Here is a 21,856-nt window from a genome sequence, read left to right on the forward strand (position 1 = left end):
CACATGAATTTCACATCTCGTCACTTGACCACATTGCATGCAACGTCATTTGCAAAGCCACAATATAAAGAACGCGTTTGTTTTGTTGGCTTATAATAGTACATATGTATGCATATGACATATGTGTATAGTTGCATGCTTGCCTTAATGCATTTCCACTATTATTAGAACGAAATGTGTGAAGAATGGGTATTTAAAATTAAAGGCAGTACCTTTCATGAAAATCTATTATTAGTATGCTCGATGAAAACGGGGTTATTTGTGTTATGTTTTCAGAAAACTGAGAAAATATGCCCTTGGCCATATTATTTTCATGATGTCGTTTCTTCATTATACGAAGTGTGAACGCCAGAATGTGAAGGTTTCGTATTACAAACTTGTTTGTTGGCTCTTGAAGAAGTCCAAAACAAGTTGAAGCCTCGTTTTCCATATCCAGCGACAATAATAAGTCAAGTAATCACATGCTAGTTTGAGAGAAGGATTAACTTTAACAACTCCCAGCAGTCCTGTCCCGTCGTCGTCAGCCAAGCAGATTAACTTCAATCCCAATCAGTCAGCCTCGTGTGATACTTGATAGTGGATCATCGCATCGCTTTACTTTTTAATCTGAATGTAGAGTATACAGTCCAAGAATGGGGGCTTAGTGTTGAACTGGACGAAATACATATATTAATACACGACATCACCAAGTCAATCTTATCTCTATATCCTAATCAACCAAGCAACCAAGCAAGTAAGTAATAAATAAGTTAGTATGTCGTAACAGAAGGCATGCTAGAAGTTGGCTGACTGAATTTTTGAGTCATTGGTGAGCCGGATAAATCCCAATTCTCAGTTCGAGTCTTGTCTCATCTTCATTCTGTGGTCTCAATAGTTTGTCGAGTTATAGTAATTTTCCTCTCTTCGCACAGTGTGTGCAACTATCTAACAATCAGATTGCTTACGTCAATCCTAATATAGCTTCACTGTTACTAATACTAATTTCCTATTGATTGTATCAGCTTATCAGATATTTAGGACACAATGGGTCACCCTCACGTGGACGAGTCTAAGGAGTTCAACAAAATTCTGCTGATTGGGAGTGGTGGTCGGGAACATGCGTAAGTACCATGCAAGCATTAATTCCTGAACAACAAGCAGTCAAAAATCGGGTGGTGGATGGTACTGTTAAACAGAATTTATTTAATTATTGGATATAATTTCAGAATTGCATGGAAGCTTGCCCAGTCTCCAAAGGTATAAGTCCTGTGGTACCTGTATACGTACTTACTTACAGAATTACAATACCTTCGCAAGATTGACTAAATAAACAAATGGGAAATTAATTTTTATAAAGGTGACGAGAATTTTTGTGACTCCTCCTGGAAATGCAGGGATAATAAAACAGGATAAAGTGACTAGGGTTGATTTGGACATTGAAGATTTCAAGGTAATTGCATTGACTAAGTTTATTATAATTTATTATTATATCACTCAGATTTATTTAAAAAATACTTCATTATTAGGTTGTTGCCCAATGGTGCCTCACGAATAAGATTGACTTGGTCGTGGTTGGTCCTGAAGACCCACTGTCACACGGAATTGTGGACGAATTGAACAGGCATGGAATTGCTGCCTTCGGTCCGCGTCGAGCCGCAGCGCAAATCGAGGCGTCCAAGCATTTCGCTAAGGCGTTCATGGAGAGACATCATATTCCTACGGCGAGGTGGAAGTCCTTCACGAAAACATCCGACGCTAAAGCTTTCATCGAATCGTCATCGTCATCATTTCCGGCCCTCGTGGTGAAGGCATCTGGTCTCGCTGCAGGGAAAGGTGTCATTGTTGCCACGACCGTGAGGGAAGCTTGCAATGCAGTTGACTCCATTTCTACGTCCTTTGGCGAAGCTAGTGAGACAATTGTGGTGGAGGAAGTTCTGGAGGGAGAAGAGGTGTCTGGTTAGTTTCGCAATACAGTTTATTAGCCGTGAAATTTCTTTAATTGCATATGCCCATTCGTAATCATAGTCTTGGCTTTCACGGATGGAAACTCGGTTTCGGTCATGTCTCCTGCCCAAGACCACAAGCGCTTGAAGGATGGAGATAACGGTCCGAACACTGGAGGAATGGGCGCCTACTGTCCATGTAAGTGCAGCATTTTTAGAAGTTTCGTACGTTGTGTTTGTTTTATTTATTTTTATTTGTAATGAGTCGCTTCATGTATACTTTGCGTACCAAGGTCCACTCCTGTCTACAACGGATTTGGAGATTGTGAAAGAACAAATACTGAAAAAGACCATCAATGGACTGAAGGCTGAAGGGTGGGTGACCATATTTAGTTGCAATCAAATTAATATTCAAAGTATTTAGTTGTACACGTCAATACAAAAATTACCTTCAAATTTATTTTGCTTCAGTGTTAAATATTGCGGAGTATTGTATGCTGGGCTGATGATAACAAAGGACGGGCCTAAGGTATTGGAGTTCAATTGTCGATTTGGAGATCCCGAGACTCAAGTTATTCTGCCACTCCTAGAGTCAGATCTGTTTGATGCATTTGCAGTAAGTAGCAGAATATAATTTTGGTTAATACTAATTATTTTTGTGAAATAAATAAATTTATTTCCAGGCGTGCGTCAATGGAACACTGGATAAACATGACATGAAGTGGCTCCCCAACACGTACGCAGTTGGAGTGGTTCTTGCCAGTGCTGGTTATCCTGGCTCATACGCCAAGGGGAAAGAAATCACCAACCTTGACTCCGTGGTTAAACAACCTGGGCACATGGTTTTCCACGCCGGGACGAAACTAGATGATGCAGGAAAAATTGTGTCCTCCGGGGGTCGTGTTCTTATCGCTGTTGCACTTGGACACGAATTGGCTATTGCTAGCGCAAAAGCACTCCAAGCTGCCACCACCATACGCTTTGAAGGGGCTCAATTTCGCACTGACATTGGTAAGAAAGAAACTCAGTTAAGACTAAAATAAAAATCCACACTGGCTGAGCAATAACAAACGAGTATTCTGTATTTCTTCATTACAGCTCAGAAGGGAATTGCTCGGTCTCTGCTTATGCGAGGAGAAATGACTTATCGAGGAAGTGGAGTAGACATTGAAGCCGGAGATGATTTTGTGCACAACATAAAAGCGCTCGTGAACACCACAAAGCGGACGGGCTGGATGGGGGGCATTGGTGACTTTGGTGCTTTCTTTGACCTCCATGCGGCAGGGTACAAGGATCCCCTGCTTGTGTCTGGGACGGATGGAGTGGGCACCAAAATCATGGTAAGCGCGTATAAAGTTTACCTTCTTTGGAAATTAATTGCACAATAATAAGCGCATGTATATCTAATTTATTATTCGTTTAGATTGCAGAAGCACTTGATATTCCAGGTAAATTCAAAATTTACATTTACAGATAAAAAGTGTATTATTTAAAACTGACCCAATTAACAATAATTCCTTACTACATTTCTAGAAACCGTTGGAATCGACTTGGTGGCAATGTGTGTCAACGATATTTTGGCTCAGTAAGATGTAAATACTTGATTATTTATCGCAAAAGGTTATATAACAGTTATTTAACCCATGCATTTTTGTTTGTGTATACAGTGCGGCAGAACCACTCTATTTTCTGGATTACTACGCTAGGTACGCTCTAGTAATGGTTGTTAAAGTACAGAATAATGTGATTTGGCTTTATGTGGTACTCAATAGTGGACGATTGAGACAGGAAACGGCTGTGAAGGTGCTAATTGGAATTGCTGAGGGATGTCGCCAAGCAGGATGCGCGTTAAGTGGTGATTATTTACTATCTTTTGTCGCGCACTATGGTATTTGGACGTATTATAATTGACGCATTTGTATTATCTTCAGGCGGGGAGACCGCAGAAATGCCTGGCGTGTACCACGGGAATACGTACGACTTGGCAGGATTTGCTGTAGGTGCTGTCGAGAGGGGGAAACAGTTGCCACTGAGGGAAAAGATTGAAGATGGGGACATTGTGATTGGACTATCTTCAAGCGGGGCTCACAGCAATGGTTTCAGCTTAATTAGGAAAATAGTCAAGAAAAATGATTTAAAATATAGCGATCCTAGTCCATTTTCCACCAACGAAACACTCGGTAGGTTGGTAATAAATAGTAATCGGTGATATGTACTTATCGTTGTCTGTATGTATTATTAATTCAATCTGTAGTTTTGCCTACGTATTGTAAAGTATTTCATTTTCAACCATTCCACAGGAAGGGCGCTTTTGACTCCAACCAAGATTTATGTAAAATCAGTCCTTGGAGCTCTTCGAAGTGGACGAGTGAAAGCCTTTGCTCACATCACGGGTGGTGGTCTCACCGAAAATATCCCACGTTGTCTTCCGGATAAGTTGGGAGTCGAGATTGACGCCAACAAGTGGCCTATTCCAGGAATTTTCCCATGGATCGCATGTGCAGGTGGATAGTCCTCTAAACATTTTTAAATCTAAAAAAAATAAGGTGGTAGTGAATTAATAACGATTCGAATAAATAGGTGGAGTCAACGAGACCGAAATGTTGAGAACTTTCAACTGCGGCCTTGGTGCCATCATGATCGCTAGTCCTTCCGACTTGCCTCAAGCTCTCAGCATGATAACCGACGAGAACACGTTTGTCATTGGCAAAGTCAAGTCCCTCTTTGGAGGTAACATAAATATGGCTGTGCACAAATAAAACAATTTATTTATAATTTGATGTAATTATGTAATTATGAGATTCTGCTTCTCCTTTTTCAGACTCCCAGAAAGTCGTGGTCAAGAACTTTGCCAACGCTATGGCTCCAGCCATGAAGAGCCACATGGAGCGAGTACGTATCTAATACACACCTCGATTCCAAACGCTTAATATCACCAAATATGTATATCAACCTTAATATTATTTTATTTTATAAGGTAAGCCTTCGCACCAAGCGACGCGTGGGCGTGCTCATTTCTGGAAGTGGTACAAATCTCCAAGCCATCATCAATCACGTGCAGGATCCCACCGTCGGAAGTTTGGCAGAAATTGTGCTGGTAAAACACATACATCAACCTTGATATACTTTTCTTTACCTCAACTTACCAATGAAAACCAACAGGTGATTTCCAACAAGGATGGGGTCGAGGGTCTAAAGCGCGCAGAAAAAGCAAAAATTCCCACAAAAGTAGTAGCCCACAAAAAATTCCCTACTCGAGAAGAATTTGACATGGAACTTTTGCGACTCCTGCAAGCTGCTGATGTCGAATTCGTCGTGTTGGCTGGCTTCATGAGGATCCTCAGCCCTGTTTTTGTGAACAGCTATCGAGGACGACTTATCAACATTCACCCAGCACTGCTTCCCAGTTTTAAAGGTACTCACGCCCACCAGCAGGCCTTAGATGCTGGTGTGCTGGTCACCGGCTGCTCAGTGCATTTCGTGGAGGTTGGTTCTTGTTTAACTAATAAACGTACTTTCGACATGCTTAAATAGTACCCACTAAGACATTAAAGTGATTATATTGATTTTTATCAGGCTGAAGTTGACGCTGGGGCCATCATCTGTCAGGAAACGGTTCCAGTTTTAGTGGGTGACACAGTAGGAGAGCTAGAGGAACGTGTCAAGACAGCCGAACATCGTGCTTACCCAGAGGCATTGGAACTTTTGGTTAGAAACAAGGTTAAATTGGGTGAAAATGGTAAAGTTGTATGGAATGTCTAAGAAAACTCTCGCTCTCTCATTTAAAAAATCTCTCAAGGACATTGTGTAAAGACAAATTATTTTAAATTCAATGTTGTAATGTTTATACATACATATAATTTAGATTTATTGATGGTTCGTTCGAGGTTGTCTATAATAAAACATTGATGTTTCAATATAGAGACCTAGTGTCTACGACTAGACTTGCGTAGTATTCAATACTGCATACGTTCATTAACATATCACATTTTAAAAATTGACATCAACATTCCCATCACCGACTCATGGTTTCCAACATCATGTCGTTTCTCTGAATGTTCTTTTACTTTGTTTCTGACGATGCTTTGGTGAATTTCTGGTGAAAATGTGGTCAAAGCTTTCGCTGCTTCTCGATCTAGCTGAAACATCATCATTTGTTTATGCAAACTAGGCACGGTCAGGTTGAACTTTAAAATCAACTTGTTCAACGTGTCACAGTCCTTTTTAAAATCTTTTTGAACGAGACAGTTCCACTCTGTCTCCTCAGCGTGGGTCAGAACGGGGCCATATTTGTGTCGAAGCTTGGAAAGGTCTTGTCTCAACTTGCACCTCTCTTCACGAATCTCCTTGTCCAGAAGGATCCATTCTGGTGCAAAGCCATTTTCAATTAGAACTTGATTGAGTTTGTGGGTGGTAAAGTCGACGTAAGGGTTGTACGTTGATGAGTGATTTAGTGGTTTTCCCTTTCCCGACAAGTTTTCAAAATCACCACGAGCCATCGACTCCTGAATTAGGTCTTCTACCAACCGTTCCACTCCAATTCTTTAAAAAAATTATTGTTACATAGTAAATACATGTTCCGTTAAAATTAGGACTAAACACACAATATGTATATGAATTAATGTGTTCGTTACCCAGTTTTGATCTTTTTCGATGCTCTGGTGTCTTTGGTCAAAGCACTTTCGTGTTCTCCACTGCTGCGTGACACCTTTTGAACTCGATAGTCCATTACATTCTCAGCTGCCTTGGCCCTTTTGTACTTTATGTGTTGTTTTTCTCTCTCGAAAGGAGTTCCTGACCCTACGCCATCATAATTCAGGTACTGCCGATGCTGGGGGACGGTGTGCTGCAGAATTGTTTTAACCAGCAACATTATTTCATGATCATCAACGGCAGAATATAGAACTTCATATAATATCATCACCATGCCTTAATGTCAGGCTCATCGGTTTCTTTTTTACTTGAATTTCCATCAACTTCTGGTTCCTCATCATAGTAGAGTCCATATTCTCCTTCAATTTTATGCCTATTATGGCGAAATTCTGCAAAATCTTTGCGTAAATTTTTGTAAGCCAAGTCGACCTGTGTGAGCAGAGTGGTATGAATACGCAGTCCTCCATGCATGCATTCTTTAAACAACGCTAATCGTAAGTCCCTGGTGGTCAAACATTGCATACCTTTTGAAATTCCTCTTCATCCCCTTTTCCACCATCGGGATGATACAGCTTCACCAATTTTAAATAAGCGTCCCTCACTTGTGACTCGTCGTTACAACCCGCAGGTAAATTCAGGATTTCCAAATCTTTCTAAATGTATAAATCAATACGAATGTATGCAAACATTTTCTGTCAATTTCTATAAATAAGGAAGACGGAGGCGAATTTTGTACCTGTCTCTGTTGCTGCCTTTGTAGCTCAGCCTTGTCCCGAAGATACCTTTTACTGAAGCCATGCTGCTGGTGATACGACCTTTGTAATAAGATAGGTCCCCCAGCCACAACTTTGCTCTCAGCCTCCAGCAGCAATAACCTTTTCAACATTAAAAGGTTGATGGTTGAACAAACCCTTGGCATACTGCTGATAGTTGTAGGTTTGATGTGAAGCATTTTACTAGTCACTTAACAAACATCCCTAAAATAACGCAGGAAAGGAAATATTTTTTGGAAGGTTAAGTTGTAAGTTGAGATTTGAGTCTCAAGTTTTTAGAGTATGCACGTGAAGTGGTGGAGAAAGTTAGAAGTCGTACATATATTATTGTATCACTTCACATCTTGTGTGTTGCAAATGCTGTTGGGTTGCTAAAATTCGCGGAGTTTTCTTTCTCGCAATAATCATCGCCACACTTCGGTGTTATAACTGTATCTCTGTATTTTGCTCGTGTTTTTTAGACCTAGAATTTGCAATATAGCCTCTGAAGCATAGAGATACATAGATTGGTGTAGGAGGAGTTTCTCAACCTCACTCACCAGCCTGTGGCTTAGATAGAAGAACCCGTTGTTTGTAATTCAATGGCATGTTATGAGAGCTCCACAACACACTGAATTCCAAGTGGACAGTTTTCGTGTTGCAAATTCAACAACAGCCCCCGTCGACCATACACCATAGGGACCCGTTTTTCTTGAATCATATTCTCAAACAAGTTGGCAGAGACGGTGTGTGCAAATTCTAACGTGTAGTTATCAGACAGGTTTTGAAGAGCATATTACAGAACTTGTGCTACGTCATTCACACAAAGAAACGACACACACTTCGTCAGAGAAAGGCAGAAGAAAGGAAACAAATTTAACTGCTGCTTGTAAGTTTCCAATAAATAATGTACTCATTTTATCTATAAAAAAACATTTTCGTTGTAGTTTGGATTTAATTTCATTATTAATTTTATATTATTCTATTTTACATTTACAGATTCACAGAACCAACTCTGCACTGAAGACATTTTTTTGGAGAGGAAGTTGTACCACGCAAAATTGATAGGGACAAGCCATGGCTGATAAGCAAGTAAATAAGAAGGCCCGGAAGCGAAAAGACGTAAGATTATTTTGTGTTTTTACTTTACTTCTTACTTCTTTAAAGCTTGCTAATCGAGAATATATTTTATTGTAGGCTAAAGATAATGAACCCCAAGAGAAGGATGAGGCGACGAAGGAGGAGTATACCATCGCCAAATGGATGCGTAAAAATATTCCGATAAAGAAGACCAAGTTTCTTAACCATACGGTGGAGTATTTTACTGGTAAGAAATTATTATTTTACTGAATTAATTGACGTAGTTCCCTAGATTTTTTGCATGTCTGCCAATTAATGACTGGTTCCGTTGACGTATACTTACAGCCAACAAGGCGATCGACAAATTAATGGACTCTCCATGGACTCAGCCGAAGAAAGGGAGCGAAGAAGCGTTGTTCACTACTAGAGAATCTGTGGTACACGTTTTGGACAAGTAATCATAAAACAGACTTCATCACCGCATAGTACTTGTATTATGTGGTTATCCTTCTGTATATTATATGTACTTATTTATATAATTGCAGCATGTTGAGGCACAAATTTTTTCATCGCGCACGGAAGATTGCTGTGGCTGAGAGTGAGCTAAAGTCGAAGAAGAAAAAGGACAAAGAGCCGAAGGAGGACACAAATGAAGGAAAAGAAAAAGAAACTCCCGCAGCCTCCGAGAAGGATACGGATAAGAGCAAAAAGGAAGAAACTGCAACTGCGGCCGAGAGCAGCCAAGCTGAAGGGGACAAAGCGGATACAAAAGTGGAAGACAAACGCAAAAAGAAGCAGGAGAGTGAAAAGAAACGACGAAAGATTCGTTTGGATATGCATTTGGAACAGCGGATAGTGGATGCTTCGGATGCATATGTCTGGATTTATGAGCCAACTCCTTATTACAATTACATTTTCGGATTTCTCGTCGTCGTTGCTGTGATTGCTGTTTGCCTGTTCCCACTCTGGCCATCCACTGTTAGGTAATATCGAATACAACTTATCATAAAACATAATAACTGTTCGCCGATTTACCCAGTCTAGAATTCTAATTTAATAATTGGTGTTTTACTGTTTCAGACAAGGAGTTTATTATCTCAGGTATTTATGAATAATATGCTTAAATATATGCCATAATTGAATTAATTTATTAATACATATTGTTATTTTATCCATCTCAGCTTAGTAGCAGCTGGATTCTTGGTATTCATTTTGGCACTAACTGTTATCAGAATGATCGTTTTCGGTGTTGTTTGGGGATTGACTTTTGGAAAACATCATTTTTGGTTATTACCTAACCTCACAGAAGATGTGGGTTTTACAGCATCATTTTGGCCCCTTTATAAGGTATAATAATCTCATCACATTGAAGAAGCTCATTATACGACATATTAATTAAATCAACCTGGTTTTATCTATAGTATGAATACAAACCTGGTGAAAGTAGCATCAAAGAATCCGAGGAAGATAATTCTAATGAAGTATCCAAAGGGTAAGCAATTAGATGGATTTATTACTATGTCGTATAGAGAAATAAATATTTATGCTTACTTAATAATAATGTGAGAATAATAATAACGTTTTTATCCAGGAATAGTAGCAAAGGAGATACTACGAGCCAACAGACTACAACACCAGCGACCGCTCCAGACCATTCCGAAACCGAGTCGGAAGGAAGCCAGCCATCCCAAACGGGAAAGGATTTTGAGATGGTCGAGAAGGAAGAAATAGAACAGTGATGATGCTAAAAACGTATGAATTTTATATGAGTCTGATCATTATTATTAACTGGAGTTTAGGAGTCTTTCTTTCAGAATTTCATTAGGGGTCCATCATAAGTTAGTTAGCATCCTTTTCAACTGAAAAATTTTATGAGTGAACTCAAAATAACTCAAACTTGTTACAATGTTTATGCAGAAGAATGTGAAAACTTTGTCCTGAGTTTAATTCGACATGTCCCTACATACATATTACACGCATTGCCGTTATATACAAAAATATGTTGGTTATGTTATGTTATTTATGCCATTCGACGTAATATTGTCCGCAATATTAGAGTCCTTCAAAGTTATTTGTATTGACCATGGTGGTGCTATAATTTTAAATTCATTGTGTTGCATGTTTAAGTCGAGACAAATTAGTGTTGTCGTTTCTTATCGGAGTGAAATACGCGTAGATTTTATTATTACACTTGAATACATTTATCAGCCGTATTTTCATAGCATTAGCAGAAAAACAAGTAAATTATTTTTTAGACCAAATCCGAGATAGTAGTTCTATATATACCTATACATATATCAATTTGTAAAATGACGTGTTCCTGTAATCGATGTTTTTAGTCTTTTACACATAATAAAATAACTAATCGGTAAAAAAAAGTATTTTATTTTTTTCATACAATTATAGGTGCAATTTAAAGGTTTATTGTTTCATTGCAATCACATCTTCACCAGAATCCGTGGTTGGCAACCCTTTTTGAAGTTTATCAAATACACCTCTCAACATTTTGTTGCACAATGCAGCGTATGGATTCAGTTGAACGAGCTGTGCCTTGGCAAATTGCGAACCAAGTTTCACTGCAAATTCAAAATCTCTCTTGGCATCCTCTGTCCTGTTTTCCTTGAGATTGATCAAACCCCGTTGGCAATACGCCTGGCATGCGGCTCTGCCCCTGCCCTGGCTGAGGTTGATGGCGTTGTTCAAGTCTTCTCTCGCCTCTGTTACCAATTTGGTTATTAGTAAAAATATGCGACAACTGTGTTCTTTCTATCTGTAATTACAATTAATTAGCTCACCCTCAATTCGTCCCATAAGTCGTAATGTTTGTGCTCGATTGTTGTACCCAGAAGCCCTGTGTGGGGATATTTTAATGGAGGCAGAAAATAGTTCAATTGCTCGAGCATACTCCTCTCGCTCGGCAAAAGTAATTCCTTCGAGTTCCAGTCGTTTTGCGGTTACAACATCTTCGGTCATCAGTTCCTCCGACTCTGATGTGACAAACAACTGTAACTATTGCGTATATATTGGCACACAAACTGCAAGTTTTTAACTCACCTGGAATTTCTACGGGGACGTTTTCATCAAACAGGAGACTCCCATTGGGTAATAAAGGATTAAATATAGAGTTAAGGATCTCCCTGTCGTTTGCCGTGGACATTATAAGTTTCAAGCAGACTAATATCGAAGCTAAGGACAAAAGTGGACTCGGAGCTTACGAGACAAACCTCCAGACGAGACTTAATTGGAGAGTAAAGTAGATATGCAGTCGTCCAAGATTCTGGAAAAAGGCATGGCAAGTAGATCATGCCCAGAAACCTGTTTACTGCCATAAAAAGTGTCCTTCAGTTAAGGCACAAAATCTTGTCACGCCACTTTGAGTAGATCCCCAATCGTTCCAGTCATTTTGTAGTAAGTAAGTACATAATAATGCAATTTTCATGTCACTACGGTGCATGTGAAAATGTACGAATAAACGACGCTACCTTTTCAAAAAATGTTTATTATCTGCGTTGCATAATTTAATCAATCATATAATATCATGCATTTATAGTTGATAGTAGTATAGTTGCACTAGTAGTTATATAGTTGTATGAGTACAATTAAGAGGTAACAAATTGTACCAGGTCCAGTCATTGGTTTAAGAAAAGAATGCAAAACTTTGGCTACTTAATAAAGGCCTAAAAGTGAGGAAATGTCCTGCGATGCGACTGCTGTGGTAGTAGTGACAGTCAGTTGGCGTCTTTCTTGTACGAGGGAAGGGATGAAGGCTGCATAGATATTTATTTGCTATACATACTCTGACTGCATTATAGATTGATATACCCTTTCTAAACGACGACTACTCGTTGACTGGTAGAATGATCTACATATTTACCTTCTCAGGATTAAAATGCATAAAAATTAGGAAAATTTGCGGAGATACCATCCAGCGGTGCCCGTACAAGAAACAATGTGGTTCGAATTTTTATTTTTTAAAAGCTTACTTTCCCACGAACCTTGTAAAAGCCTAGTGAGTTGGCGTTGTGCAAAAGAGAAGCTATACCAACATAACTTTCTATAATGATGGGTTTGAATTCTATCCTGCAGCAGGGAGACAAATCATCCCCTCCTCCTTGTCCAAGAGCATGGATTAGCTCGCGAACAAATGGGTCAACATCAAAAAATGCCACCGATCCACCTCCACCTACAAAGTATTTGCATACATGAAAATAAAAATCTCAATGTCGCAAAAATCTGAACAACGTGGTGTGGACTACCTTTGTGCCAAAATAGTGGGTGTGATGTAAACGTAGCTCGTGGAATGGATTTATCGAAAGGGTTCCACTTTTGATGGAAACTCAATGGTTGATTTTCATTCCAAATTATTTGAACCCCCTGTGACTTTCTGGTCCTGCGTATTTGTTCGTTTTGAATCTAGAAATTGGTTTGAAAGATGACTAACAAGTAGAGCAACTTACTTTGACTCGAATTTCTCTAACGAGAGGGCCGACATGATTGTTCCTCGAATTGAACGATCCTTAGTGGGCGCCCCATCAGTCTCGGTGGTTGGAGGTTCGGTCTCACTGGGCTTGTCCACCAAAATGTTGTCCTCTGTGGCCTCAAGCCCTTGTTCCAAACTTGTGCACCGACTCTTTCGCCAAACGGCACACCCAACTGTCTGCACAGTCCCGTGAACGGTGGGAATAATGCACTCTTTCATCACTCCAGCTATCCCCTCAGCAATCCCATTCAGCTTCCTTTGTCGAAAACCAAATACATAAGTGATTTCGTGTACATTTTATACATTGAATTTAATAAATTCGCTTACGGGGTCAAAGAATTTTGGGGAAAGACCAAGTTCCCCTATTCAAATTCAGATGAATGAAATAAATATAGCATACAAAATGTGGTGTTTGGGGAATTCATGCCAATACATGTGTGCACATATGTACCTGGATGACTTTGTCTATCACGGCCAGTTCCAGCCTCCTCGTGTCCTCAACCTTCATCCCAATAAAGTCATACTTGACTGGATAGGGAAAAAAAGTGTGCAATTATTAATGATGCAAATTATGGTAAAACTATACACGAATAAACAAGGTCCCAAAAAAGTGGAAATCTTAGTGAGGCAGTGCAAGCACGACTAATAAATAAAATTAGATTTCAGAATTTTTGCATCACCGCTCACGGTTCAATTTTCTTTAAAAGCAATATTTGGTCCCCGTCTTTTCATCAGAATAGAATATGCAAATTAATATATCGAAATTTTATAATTTCAACTTTTTAAAACAAATATGTTTACATTTGTTTATTTTGTTTAGTCATTATATTTGATTTGAGTTAATTTAGCCCACTTCTCGTTCACTAGTTAAAACGCCTTCTTGAATTCTCAATTTATTCAACAAAATTAAGAATTCATGCATATGCAAAACAAAATTTATAGTGCATCCAGAGAAAATTGAACCGAGAGCGGTGATGCAAAAATTCTGCAATCTAATTTTATTTATTAGTCGTGATTGCACTGCCTCACTAAGATTTCCACTTTTTTGGGACCTTGTTTATTTAAGGGCCCGGGGGAAGATTTACTTTCGGAAATTGATTTTATGTTAGCAACAATAATTGTCAGGGACCCAAGATTATTATCGCTCTGTTAGGTTACGACCACTATTAATTGACACCGTTTCTATGGCACGCTCACGTTCAAAAGCTTTGGTTTGGTCACTGTTTTTGGAAAAGTTTCCCTCAAGTCCCTCAAGTTTTTGAAAAAGTTGTTTTCTTTTGTTCCAAGGATACTCAAAATGCAATTCATGCCATCAATTTTGAAATTCTAAGCCAAATGTCTCAACTGCACAAGAGGGCAGATCGTCAAAATTTTTATAAAATCTAGAGACATCATTAACACATTAAACATAATTTAAAAAATCTGCCCTCTTGTGCATTGCTGAATTTTATCGTCAGAGTTGACGTGATTTCTAAGCAACTTCCCCCAGGCCCTTAATACTTGTAATTGAGTTGTTTATTTTGTGTCGATTCAAAAGTTTCAATGATTTTAAGTTGAATAACTTCGCGATTTCTTAACCGATTTTGACCGAGATTTGACATATAGCCAATTGCCACTTTTTTGAGGTGTATGGTAAATGCGCACCTGTAGTATTTTTTTCGTTATTTACGAAAAATATACTATAATTTTAATTTACTCATAATCAGCATAATTCTGTAACCAAGCATTATTTACCTACTTTTGCTTCACCAATTTTTAATATAAAAATTGACACTACGCAGTCAGTTCTAAACCGATTTTGGTCGTTATTAGCTTAAAAAATCCAGATTGACCGTATCTAGCATTTTGCCATCAGAAAACTTCGTCGTATTTCCCAGTAATTAGCTAAAAATCCAAATGTGTTACTATGGGTACATTTTCGCCAATAAGTCGGGTAAAAATCAATCAATCGCTAAGTCCAATAGCAAATCGTTTTCGAATTTGGTCAGAATGACCGGTGCAAAATTTCATCAAAATCGGACAAGAAATGACCAAGTTATCGTAAAATGTCACTTTTTTTAACGTGAGTAACTGCATACTTAGTGTTTTTTCGTTGCTAGGTATTTTGCCTCACTAAGAAAAATAACTCAATGAATATCTGGCATATTACATATGCTTACCCACGATTGCTTGACCTTAAGTATCTAGGTAACGCGTCTCCCTTAACGGTTGCGACAAATGGTCGAGTTACAAATAAAACATTCATTTTTAAATCGTTGGTTCAAAAACGGCGTTTGAGTCTCCAACTACTTTGACCCTTAATAACTTTTGAATGGGCAGACATAGAGACTTAATTATTTAGGATGAAATCATCGTAATTTTTAGCTTGATTTTTTAAGCTGAAAATCTAGAAGGTACTATTTCGAATAGTAAACTTAAAATCTCCAGTGTGCAGCCCGAGTCAGGGCTTATGTACTCGTCACGTCCGTCTGTCCGTCTTGCGATAACTGTTGTAAAACTAATCCGATTGAGTTGAAATTTTGCACGCATGCAGTATGGGTCAAATGAGGAGTTAAGTTCAAAGATAAGCGAAACAAGTGGTTGACCGGTGGGGGTCATATAAGTTTGTCGGGTATTATGTATAGAAATTGCAAAATCGTCGTAGAAAGGTGAAATTCGGTACAGAGGTCGATAATGGTTTCTACTGAAAAACTTTAAAGTAAAATTGTAAAAATTTTTATCTGGATGGACCCTAGGGGGTGACCCATACCGATATCTAAAACTCATCCAATAGAGCTGAAATATTTGTGGGGATTGCTAAGGAAGGCTACTAATGGAAGAGTATGAATTGAAAGTATTTTCAGACCCTATGGGATGACCCATACCAATTTTTCAAATTCGTCATATCGAGCAGAAATTTGATAGAAAAGTTGGTAATGGCTCCTAATGTAACAATATGAATTAAAATAGGAAAAAATTTCAGAGTTTATTAAGTTCGTGTTTTGTAATGGTTTATGCCAAAAATAAATTATATGCACATGTTCGTTACGAGTCCTGCTCTTAGAATCAGTGAATAATGCAATCTTAAAAGGCCCCGCAAAGTTGCTTTCTTTTTAGCCTCAGTCAGTTCTTATCGAACCATATGTCCTTCCGGAACACGATAGACAAAATGGCTGAACAGATTTTAAAAAAATATGCACCCCACAAGTTTAAATGCATTTGGTACAATACAATTTCATTGAAAATGTTTGGTTTGACCAATAACCGCAGTCTGACTCGGGCTACATAAAGGCTGGAGATTTCAAGTTTACTATTCGAAATAGTACCCTCGAGATTTTCAGCTTAAAAAATCAAGCTAAAAATTAGGATGATTTCATCCTAAAGAATTAAGTCTCTATGTCTGCCCGTTCAAAAGTTATTAAAGGTCAAAGTAGTTGGTTCTGTCGCCTATGGGAGAAGAACCAAAGATTTTAAAAATAATTATTTTATTTGTAACTCGACCATTTGTCGCAACCGTTAAGGGTAACTAGGCACTAAAAGTCAAGCAATCGTGATGCTTACCTATAACCAGAACTCGATAGCATAAAATTACAATCCGCTCCCACTCATGGTTCCACGAATCAATTTCTGTAAGAAGCCACGTTCCCTTGATCGCCCCGTCCGTGTTGAAATTTATCGTTTCATGAACTTCGGATATGACGTTATTCAGAATGCTATCTCGATAAGCAAAAAAGTCCTTGGCTTCCACCTCGTTCTGCGGATGCATGGGACTTTCCGATCTCGCCCATGCATTGTTGAGTTCCCCATCGACGTCACCCCCATTTAGCAGCCCCATCCTGGGCTGAAACATGGGAGACCCGGTGCAGGATGAGTTCAAGGAGACCGTGCTGTGCCCATCGTCAGGACTGACACTGCCGGATGGAGGGGTCATCGGGGTCACGGCAATGTGGGGAATCTCTTCGTACTGAAGACCACCCACTCGCTCGGGATCCGGGGTCACAGACTTGGAGTCGTGAATTCTCAATGTGACATCAAAGTCATCCAACCCTCCATCCAACTCGAGGGAATCCTCCACTCCACTCCCCATGAAGGAGAAAGCAGGCTGTGTCATTATGATAACGTCCTATCAGTAGTGAAATGACTAATTAGCACATTCTACAGCTTGGTCACTTTCGTATCCTCCACTCCACAGGATGTTGTCAGGAGCCAGTTGTATACTATTGATATTAACCAAAGTGAAAGTGTCCTCCACTTTCACCACTTGGATGATTCGTAGGGACGATTCCTTACTTTATTTTATGCAAACAAATAGGAGTACTGTCCACGACCTCTTTTCAAAGCTGGGTGCCAAAGTTTGTTGTGTGGGGAGGACGGAGCAGGTGGGATTTCAGTGGTGGAGAAAGCAGGAGAGAGAGAAAAGGACTTTCACCGGAGGCGGAGAGGTGGAAAGGTGCGAAGGGGCATCCTGAGACAGCGGTGATGGACGAAGAAATCCCGTTCAAAAGCCATCTCACACACTCACTCACTCCTCATCTATCAGCTAGGCCGACCCTGCTGCTTTCTCTCTCTCGCAGAAAGTATGCAGTTAGCAAATGATTTAGTGCTGGATTTTACATATATTTTTTAATCTCGTTTTGTACATCCAATTAGTCACCACTTCCACCCACGAGCTAAACCTGACTTTTCACTATTGCAAATTCCTAGTAGAGGACGACCAAATAAGTAACTGCAAGATCAATTGGAGTATTTTTGTAAGAATAACTGGACAGCCTGAGATAATTAGTGTATGGTAGTCTGTATCAATCAACCACGTGCAGACTAACCAGAAATTAATTAGCCATGGAGGATGTTCAAGTTTGTTCAAATTGGGAAGACATTGCAGACAACTCGACGGTATTAATAATTGAAGGAAGAAAGTGAATAGAATAATAAGTAATTGGTCACTAATTGCGAGTCTTTTTTCAGGCATTGGAACAACAATTAGAGAAATTAAGGTTGGAAAAAGCAGCTGCTTCAGGAGAAGAACCCAAAATCCGAATTTTAACTAGAAATAAGTCTGAAAAGAGTAAGTTTATACCCAAATTATTTATTTATAAAGATGTTAACTAATGTTTTAACTGGGATGGAATGAATAATGTGTTAATTAGACGATTCAAAAAGTAACGAGATCAAAGAACGTCCCCAACAAACACAAATTCTACTGGATAGTACTCGAGAAGAAAATCTTCGTAGTCAATATGTCCCACCGGAACCACGGATTAAGCTGTTAACGCGTCCGAAATCTAATAATTCGTCAAGCACATCGAATGGTCCGTCCGGAAAATGGAAATCGCAACCCGTGAAAACATTGGAACAGGTAATGATAATAACCATAACTTAACATAATTACTTATTATATTTACGTATACTATTCAGAGGGAGAAGGAGTACAAGGAAGCTAGAATGCGAATTCTCGGAGACGTTCAATTTAGCGATCCCGAAGATGTGGATGGCTTAACACCTGCAGAAGTTCTCAAACAGAAGGTTGCCCAGGCTATGATGGAAGGAGGTGGTTCGGAAGGTGAGGAGGAAGAGGAGGAAGAAGGGAAGAGCAGTGAATCTAGTGAAAATGGGGCGGGCTTAAAAGTTAAATCGAAATCTCGTGGAAAGAAAAGCCGTGAAAAGTTTAAGACGCCTAATGTTGAGTCTCCCAGAGAATTTCCCGTTTCTAAAACGGATTCTGAACGAATCGTCCGCCAACCACGTGGGCCAGATGGGACTTCCGGATTTCATAGATAACGTCATCAGTAATACTTAACAAACTATAATTACTTAATACTAATAGTAACTAACTAACTATTAAATACTATTATTGTCATTGATTGATATATGTTATATATGCCCAATTGAGATGGTCAGAGTCAGATCCATCTATTAATTGGGTAATGTTCTCAAACTTTATCGCATGATTACTATTTAACCTGGCTCGGGCTAAGTAAACCGATTATTAAATGCATACATATACTCATCGGTCTGAATGAAAAGCGTGGAGACGATATATGTAATACTGCTGCTATCATTATTATTCCTGTTATTATTACAATACAGCTTTAATAAGTTGTATTAATTACGATCAAATTTCACAAAATTTAGATTACATTATTACACTGTACTATTAAAAAATCATTAACAACTCGACTAGACTCATAAACTTAACGAACTAAGTGAAAAGAAGAAAAAATAAGTCATTTTATAACGCTTAAACTTGATTTTTTCACTACTACTCGGCATTCGCTGGCATTGGCACCCTTCCAGAGAATGGGGACAAAAATGCATAGATACTCTTGTCAGTAGCGTTTACTCTTGTCGTGCTCCTGTTTATTTGCTCCAGTGTCACTCATTCATTCATTCATGATGTTAAATGTAGCAGAAGCTTGTCTGGTAGGTGTTACGTATTGATGATACCGGGTCATTTTCACACTTTGTTGGAAATGTTTAAGGAGTAAAGATAAGTCTTTATCGGCCAGAGAGACCGTGTGTTACCAAAAGTATACCACAAGTAGTAGAAGTTTTCATGGGGTTGATGTCGTATTATTGGTTGATTTTAAAAGGGGGTGGAGTTGCATGGTATCCTTTTGTAATGAGCCACCTGCTTGCCTACGGGTTTCCTTCCTCCTTCTCTCCCCATGTCATCCAACAAACTTTGTTCGTTACAAAATATTCTAATTGAACATTGGGAAAGGTGTGCAGCACAATTGTAGCACAAGCAGTGGTATTGCATTGGGGGAGCGTTTACATGCACACAATATCCAACTGCATATGATGGTGCTCGTGAAGTCGCTTTGTTGTAACCCCGTTAAAACGCTTCACATTTTAAATGTTTGCTCCTAGGGAGCCCAAATCCCTCTTAAACGGTCATGTAGCTACACACGACATATATTTCATTGCCCATGTAATGCTACTATACGGAATAAAACCTTTTGTTTTGCTTTACCTCAGCAGAAGTCTTGGCGATGTGCATGCTTTGGATTGACGATGGTGGTGGTGCAAGTCACTGTAATAAGTTGCCTTCTTAAGAAAACTCATGACTATGCTGCTATTAAGAAGGGTGATCCAACAACTTGATTCGTGAAGCTCATGTTGATTCATATAGTCGTACTCGTCGTAGTAAGTAATAACTAAGATGAGTAATTCTCCATCTACTCGTATTAAGCATTGCATGGCATTGGCATTATCAGAGAGCAGATGTGTTTTGTTCGACTCCTTCTTGTTACTGGCTGAGAGACCTCACAAAAAATGTCAGTTGGGGTAAAGCGCCCACCAGAACTGCACAACTGAACTCTCTTTCTCTCAATTTCGTCGTATTAAGCGTACTAGAATGGAAACATGCAAACGGCGTTAATCTAGTTTTGGTGAGTAAAATATTTACACAATTTGCTTAAATAAGCTCGCACTAAAATTATTTAGAAATGTGGTAAAACTGCACAATTTTACACATTCGCGTTCGTCTGGTAGTGGTAGAGAAGAGCGTGCTCAATTCTCGTCGTCGGAGGTTATCTGCCCATCATTGAACTATTCGAGTTAATACGCTCACTGACAAAATCAGTTTATTCGATGTTTTATCTTATCGCACTCCGTTAATGCTATTCAAGCTGGACTGGGTCACAGCACAGCATTCAAATTAATCAACGAGATTCAGTCATCAGTGCTGTCAGTGGTCCGTTTGGGTTACAACGAGCTGATGCAAAAATGTCAACGGACCACATTATTCGATTTCACTATATAATATTTTGTATTGAATGACTTTTAATTGTGATTACGGACAAACTAATCCGTCCACAATTCAATTGTTCAATCCAATAACTAGAGGAAAACAACGCCACATAACTTTAGTAGCAGTCAGTCCATGGTGGAGACTCTTCAGTCTTCTGTAACAATAAATAAATGTGAAAATCGTTTCGTGTGGGAGGTTCTCTCAATTTTATTAACGTTCGTCCGTACATATAGTCGTGGGTTAAATACTTGTGAGTACAACGCGAGTGACTTGTGCGTCCTTGTGGCCCTCCTTCGTCAATAATCAATAATCTTTCTTTGGTGGACGTACACTGAATGCCATTGATGTCACCTAATGTGAACTATTTATAAATGGAGGTACAGCAATTGGATTGCAGCAACATATAAGTGAACGTGTGAAAAAGTTTACCAATCAAGACATTAATAAATTATTATTATTATTATGATTATCTTTTAGTGAACATCGTCAATCGTGTAATCACAGTATAATTACATAAAAAGCCTGAGTTGGCAGGAATGCAATTTCCATCACACCCACTTCTTCCTCGCAATTGGTGACAAAGAAACTGTGAAAGAGATTCGACTGTGAATTTTTAGCTGAAGGAGTCAATGTCGTAACCAGTCTTATTCTCCCATTTTAAACGTAAGTGCTTATGAGCCCTGTTTTTTCATTCATTCACATTTTCTAATTCTTTGCCGTGGATTGTCTTTTGTTGAAATTGAGTGTAAATAATAAATAATGTGAGTGGTTAGATTGTATGAAAAATAAAGCGCAAGTAAGAAGTCAGAGTAGTAGTGCATTTGCAAAAGAGTCACTTATGATACTGACTCATATTACTGAGGAGTTGTCGCATTGTTGGTACTTGGTGTCCCACATTTGCTAATTATTCCCACAGTGCAACCAATTTAAATGAGATTCAAGTCGAGAAATTACTCTGTGATTGATGTTCAACTTTTTTAAAGTGATTTGTTACAAGGGTAATTTTGTGATACGGTATCGAGGTGGAGGATGTAAAAGTATGATTTTTCTGTTCTGTGTAAATCCGTACAACTTAAACCTGTCCATTTATCTACATACGGCGGGGTTATTAATAGCGTTGTGTTTATCGTAGTTATCTCAGCAAATAAGGTGGAGGAGGTTGGCGGACGAAGGAGAGTGAAAGCTGACATACTCATTCATTCACACTTTTCCTGGAACATAGTCATTTTCTTAATTT

At 38.9% G+C, this 21,856-nt stretch overlaps 7 protein-coding genes across 9 annotated transcripts in view; 4 read left to right on the plus strand and 3 right to left on the minus strand.

Annotated features, from left to right (window-relative positions):
* The first annotated feature begins 457 nt into the window (after positions 1-457).
* LOC110852602 (trifunctional purine biosynthetic protein adenosine-3) lies at positions 458-5,847 on the plus strand. 2 transcript variants are annotated; one of them, XM_022100708.2, is made up of 21 exons: positions 458-733; positions 1,002-1,100; positions 1,206-1,236; positions 1,337-1,429; positions 1,506-1,935; positions 2,005-2,121; positions 2,216-2,297; positions 2,394-2,538; positions 2,606-2,933; positions 3,021-3,262; positions 3,346-3,370; positions 3,456-3,507; positions 3,590-3,628; positions 3,695-3,777; positions 3,854-4,102; positions 4,223-4,426; positions 4,503-4,652; positions 4,744-4,814; positions 4,900-5,019; positions 5,085-5,408; positions 5,499-5,847. In XM_022100708.2, exons 2-21 carry the CDS (start codon positions 1,024-1,026, stop codon positions 5,682-5,684), a joined length of 3,048 nt encoding a protein of 1,015 aa, XP_021956400.1. In that variant the 5' UTR covers positions 458-733; positions 1,002-1,023; the 3' UTR covers positions 5,685-5,847. The 2 variants fall into 2 exon arrangements, with proteins under 2 accessions (XP_021956400.1, XP_021956399.1); XM_022100707.2 differs by lacking the exon at positions 458-733 and having other exon boundaries at positions 813-1,100.
* Positions 5,761-7,697, minus strand: LOC110852603 (dnaJ homolog subfamily C member 28). Its single transcript, XM_022100709.2, has 5 exons — positions 7,312-7,697; positions 7,100-7,228; positions 6,852-7,004; positions 6,557-6,768; positions 5,761-6,464 (listed from the first exon to the last, which is right to left on the minus strand). The coding sequence occupies exons 1-5, from the start codon at positions 7,525-7,527 to the stop codon at positions 5,906-5,908; spliced, it is 1,269 nt and encodes a 422-aa protein (XP_021956401.1). The 5' UTR covers positions 7,528-7,697; the 3' UTR covers positions 5,761-5,905.
* A 54-nt stretch (positions 7,698-7,751) lies between these two features.
* On the plus strand, positions 7,752-10,661 carry LOC110852604 (translocation protein SEC62). The gene is made up of 9 exons (XM_022100710.2): positions 7,752-8,216; positions 8,327-8,449; positions 8,525-8,654; positions 8,753-8,861; positions 8,953-9,390; positions 9,488-9,508; positions 9,589-9,754; positions 9,829-9,899; positions 9,999-10,661. Exons 2-9 carry the CDS (start codon positions 8,405-8,407, stop codon positions 10,144-10,146), a joined length of 1,128 nt encoding a protein of 375 aa, XP_021956402.1. The 5' UTR covers positions 7,752-8,216; positions 8,327-8,404; the 3' UTR covers positions 10,147-10,661.
* On the minus strand, positions 10,566-11,752 carry LOC110852605 (tetratricopeptide repeat protein 36 homolog). The gene is made up of 3 exons (XM_022100711.2): positions 11,462-11,752; positions 11,203-11,394; positions 10,566-11,124 (listed from the first exon to the last, which is right to left on the minus strand). The coding sequence occupies exons 1-3, from the start codon at positions 11,562-11,564 to the stop codon at positions 10,829-10,831; spliced, it is 591 nt and encodes a 196-aa protein (XP_021956403.1). The 5' UTR covers positions 11,565-11,752; the 3' UTR covers positions 10,566-10,828.
* Positions 11,753-11,886: 134 nt separating this feature from the next.
* LOC110852113 (tumor protein p63-regulated gene 1 protein) lies at positions 11,887-17,237 on the minus strand. Its single transcript, XM_022100092.2, has 6 exons — positions 16,428-17,237; positions 13,339-13,415; positions 13,215-13,249; positions 12,865-13,143; positions 12,664-12,797; positions 11,887-12,590 (listed from the first exon to the last, which is right to left on the minus strand). The coding sequence occupies exons 1-6, from the start codon at positions 16,975-16,977 to the stop codon at positions 12,379-12,381; spliced, it is 1,287 nt and encodes a 428-aa protein (XP_021955784.1). The 5' UTR covers positions 16,978-17,237; the 3' UTR covers positions 11,887-12,378.
* Positions 17,238-17,407: 170 nt separating this feature from the next.
* LOC110852531 (SUZ domain-containing protein 1) lies at positions 17,408-19,109 on the plus strand. The gene is made up of 4 exons (XM_022100632.2): positions 17,408-17,759; positions 17,832-17,931; positions 18,014-18,222; positions 18,282-19,109. Exons 1-4 carry the CDS (start codon positions 17,706-17,708, stop codon positions 18,642-18,644), a joined length of 726 nt encoding a protein of 241 aa, XP_021956324.1. The 5' UTR covers positions 17,408-17,705; the 3' UTR covers positions 18,645-19,109.
* Positions 19,110-20,031: 922 nt separating this feature from the next.
* LOC110852585 (partitioning defective 3 homolog) overlaps positions 20,032-21,856 on the plus strand; it is a 35,119-nt gene continuing 33,294 nt past the window's right edge. Inside the window, exons 1-2 of one of the 2 annotated variants that reach the window (XM_035853539.1) lie at positions 20,032-20,996; positions 21,097-21,282. The gene's annotated coding sequence lies outside the window, so the exon portion shown is untranslated. The remainder of the gene's footprint in view (positions 20,997-21,096; positions 21,283-21,856) is intronic. The other variant, XM_035853540.1, reaches the window with a different exon arrangement.

Source organism: Folsomia candida, unplaced genomic scaffold, assembly GCF_002217175.1.
Source record: "Folsomia candida strain VU population unplaced genomic scaffold, ASM221717v1 Fcan01_Sc007, whole genome shotgun sequence".
Lineage (NCBI taxonomy): Eukaryota > Metazoa > Arthropoda > Collembola > Entomobryomorpha > Isotomidae > Folsomia > Folsomia candida.

Bases quoted from the DNA above. Each gene is read 5' to 3' on its own strand.
- LOC110852604 (XM_022100710.2), top strand. From the start codon at position 8,405: ATGGCTGATAAGCAAGTAAATAAGAAGGCCCGGAAGCGAAAAGAC. The intron at 9,391-9,487 runs GTAATATCGAAT...TTACTGTTTCAG, and splicing joins CTCTGGCCATCCACTGTTAG to ACAAGGAGTTTATTATCTCA. The intron at 9,509-9,588 runs GTATTTATGAAT...TATCCATCTCAG, and splicing joins CAAGGAGTTTATTATCTCAG to CTTAGTAGCAGCTGGATTCT.
- LOC110852602 (XM_022100708.2), top strand. From the start codon at position 1,024: ATGGGTCACCCTCACGTGGACGAGTCTAAGGAGTTCAACAAAATTCTG. The intron at 2,122-2,215 runs GTAAGTGCAGCA...TTGCGTACCAAG, and splicing joins AATGGGCGCCTACTGTCCAT to GTCCACTCCTGTCTACAACG. The intron at 3,629-3,694 runs GTACGCTCTAGT...GGTACTCAATAG, and splicing joins TTTCTGGATTACTACGCTAG to TGGACGATTGAGACAGGAAA.
- LOC110852113 (XM_022100092.2), bottom strand. From the start codon at position 16,977: ATGACACAGCCTGCTTTCTCCTTCATGGGGAGTGGAGTGGAGGATTCC. The intron at 13,144-13,214 runs GTAAGCGAATTT...TTTTCGACAAAG, and splicing joins CCCCAAAATTCTTTGACCCC to GAAGCTGAATGGGATTGCTG. The intron at 12,798-12,864 runs GTAAGTTGCTCT...ACAAATACGCAG, and splicing joins TTAGAGAAATTCGAGTCAAA to GACCAGAAAGTCACAGGGGG.
- LOC110852531 (XM_022100632.2), top strand. From the start codon at position 17,706: ATGGAGGATGTTCAAGTTTGTTCAAATTGGGAAGACATTGCAGACAAC. The intron at 17,760-17,831 runs GTATTAATAATT...GTCTTTTTTCAG, and splicing joins ACATTGCAGACAACTCGACG to GCATTGGAACAACAATTAGA. The intron at 17,932-18,013 runs GTAAGTTTATAC...TGTGTTAATTAG, and splicing joins TAGAAATAAGTCTGAAAAGA to ACGATTCAAAAAGTAACGAG.
- LOC110852605 (XM_022100711.2), bottom strand. From the start codon at position 11,564: ATGTCCACGGCAAACGACAGGGAGATCCTTAACTCTATATTTAATCCT. The intron at 11,395-11,461 runs GTGAGTTAAAAA...TTGTCACATCAG, and splicing joins CGTCCCCGTAGAAATTCCAG to AGTCGGAGGAACTGATGACC. The intron at 11,125-11,202 runs GTGAGCTAATTA...AATTGGTAACAG, and splicing joins ACTTATGGGACGAATTGAGG to AGGCGAGAGAAGACTTGAAC.
- LOC110852603 (XM_022100709.2), bottom strand. From the start codon at position 7,527: ATGCTTCACATCAAACCTACAACTATCAGCAGTATGCCAAGGGTTTGT. The intron at 7,005-7,099 runs GTATGCAATGTT...CTGCTCACACAG, and splicing joins ATGAAGAGGAATTTCAAAAG to GTCGACTTGGCTTACAAAAA. The intron at 6,465-6,556 runs GTAACGAACACA...ATTTTTTTAAAG, and splicing joins TCGAAAAAGATCAAAACTGG to AATTGGAGTGGAACGGTTGG.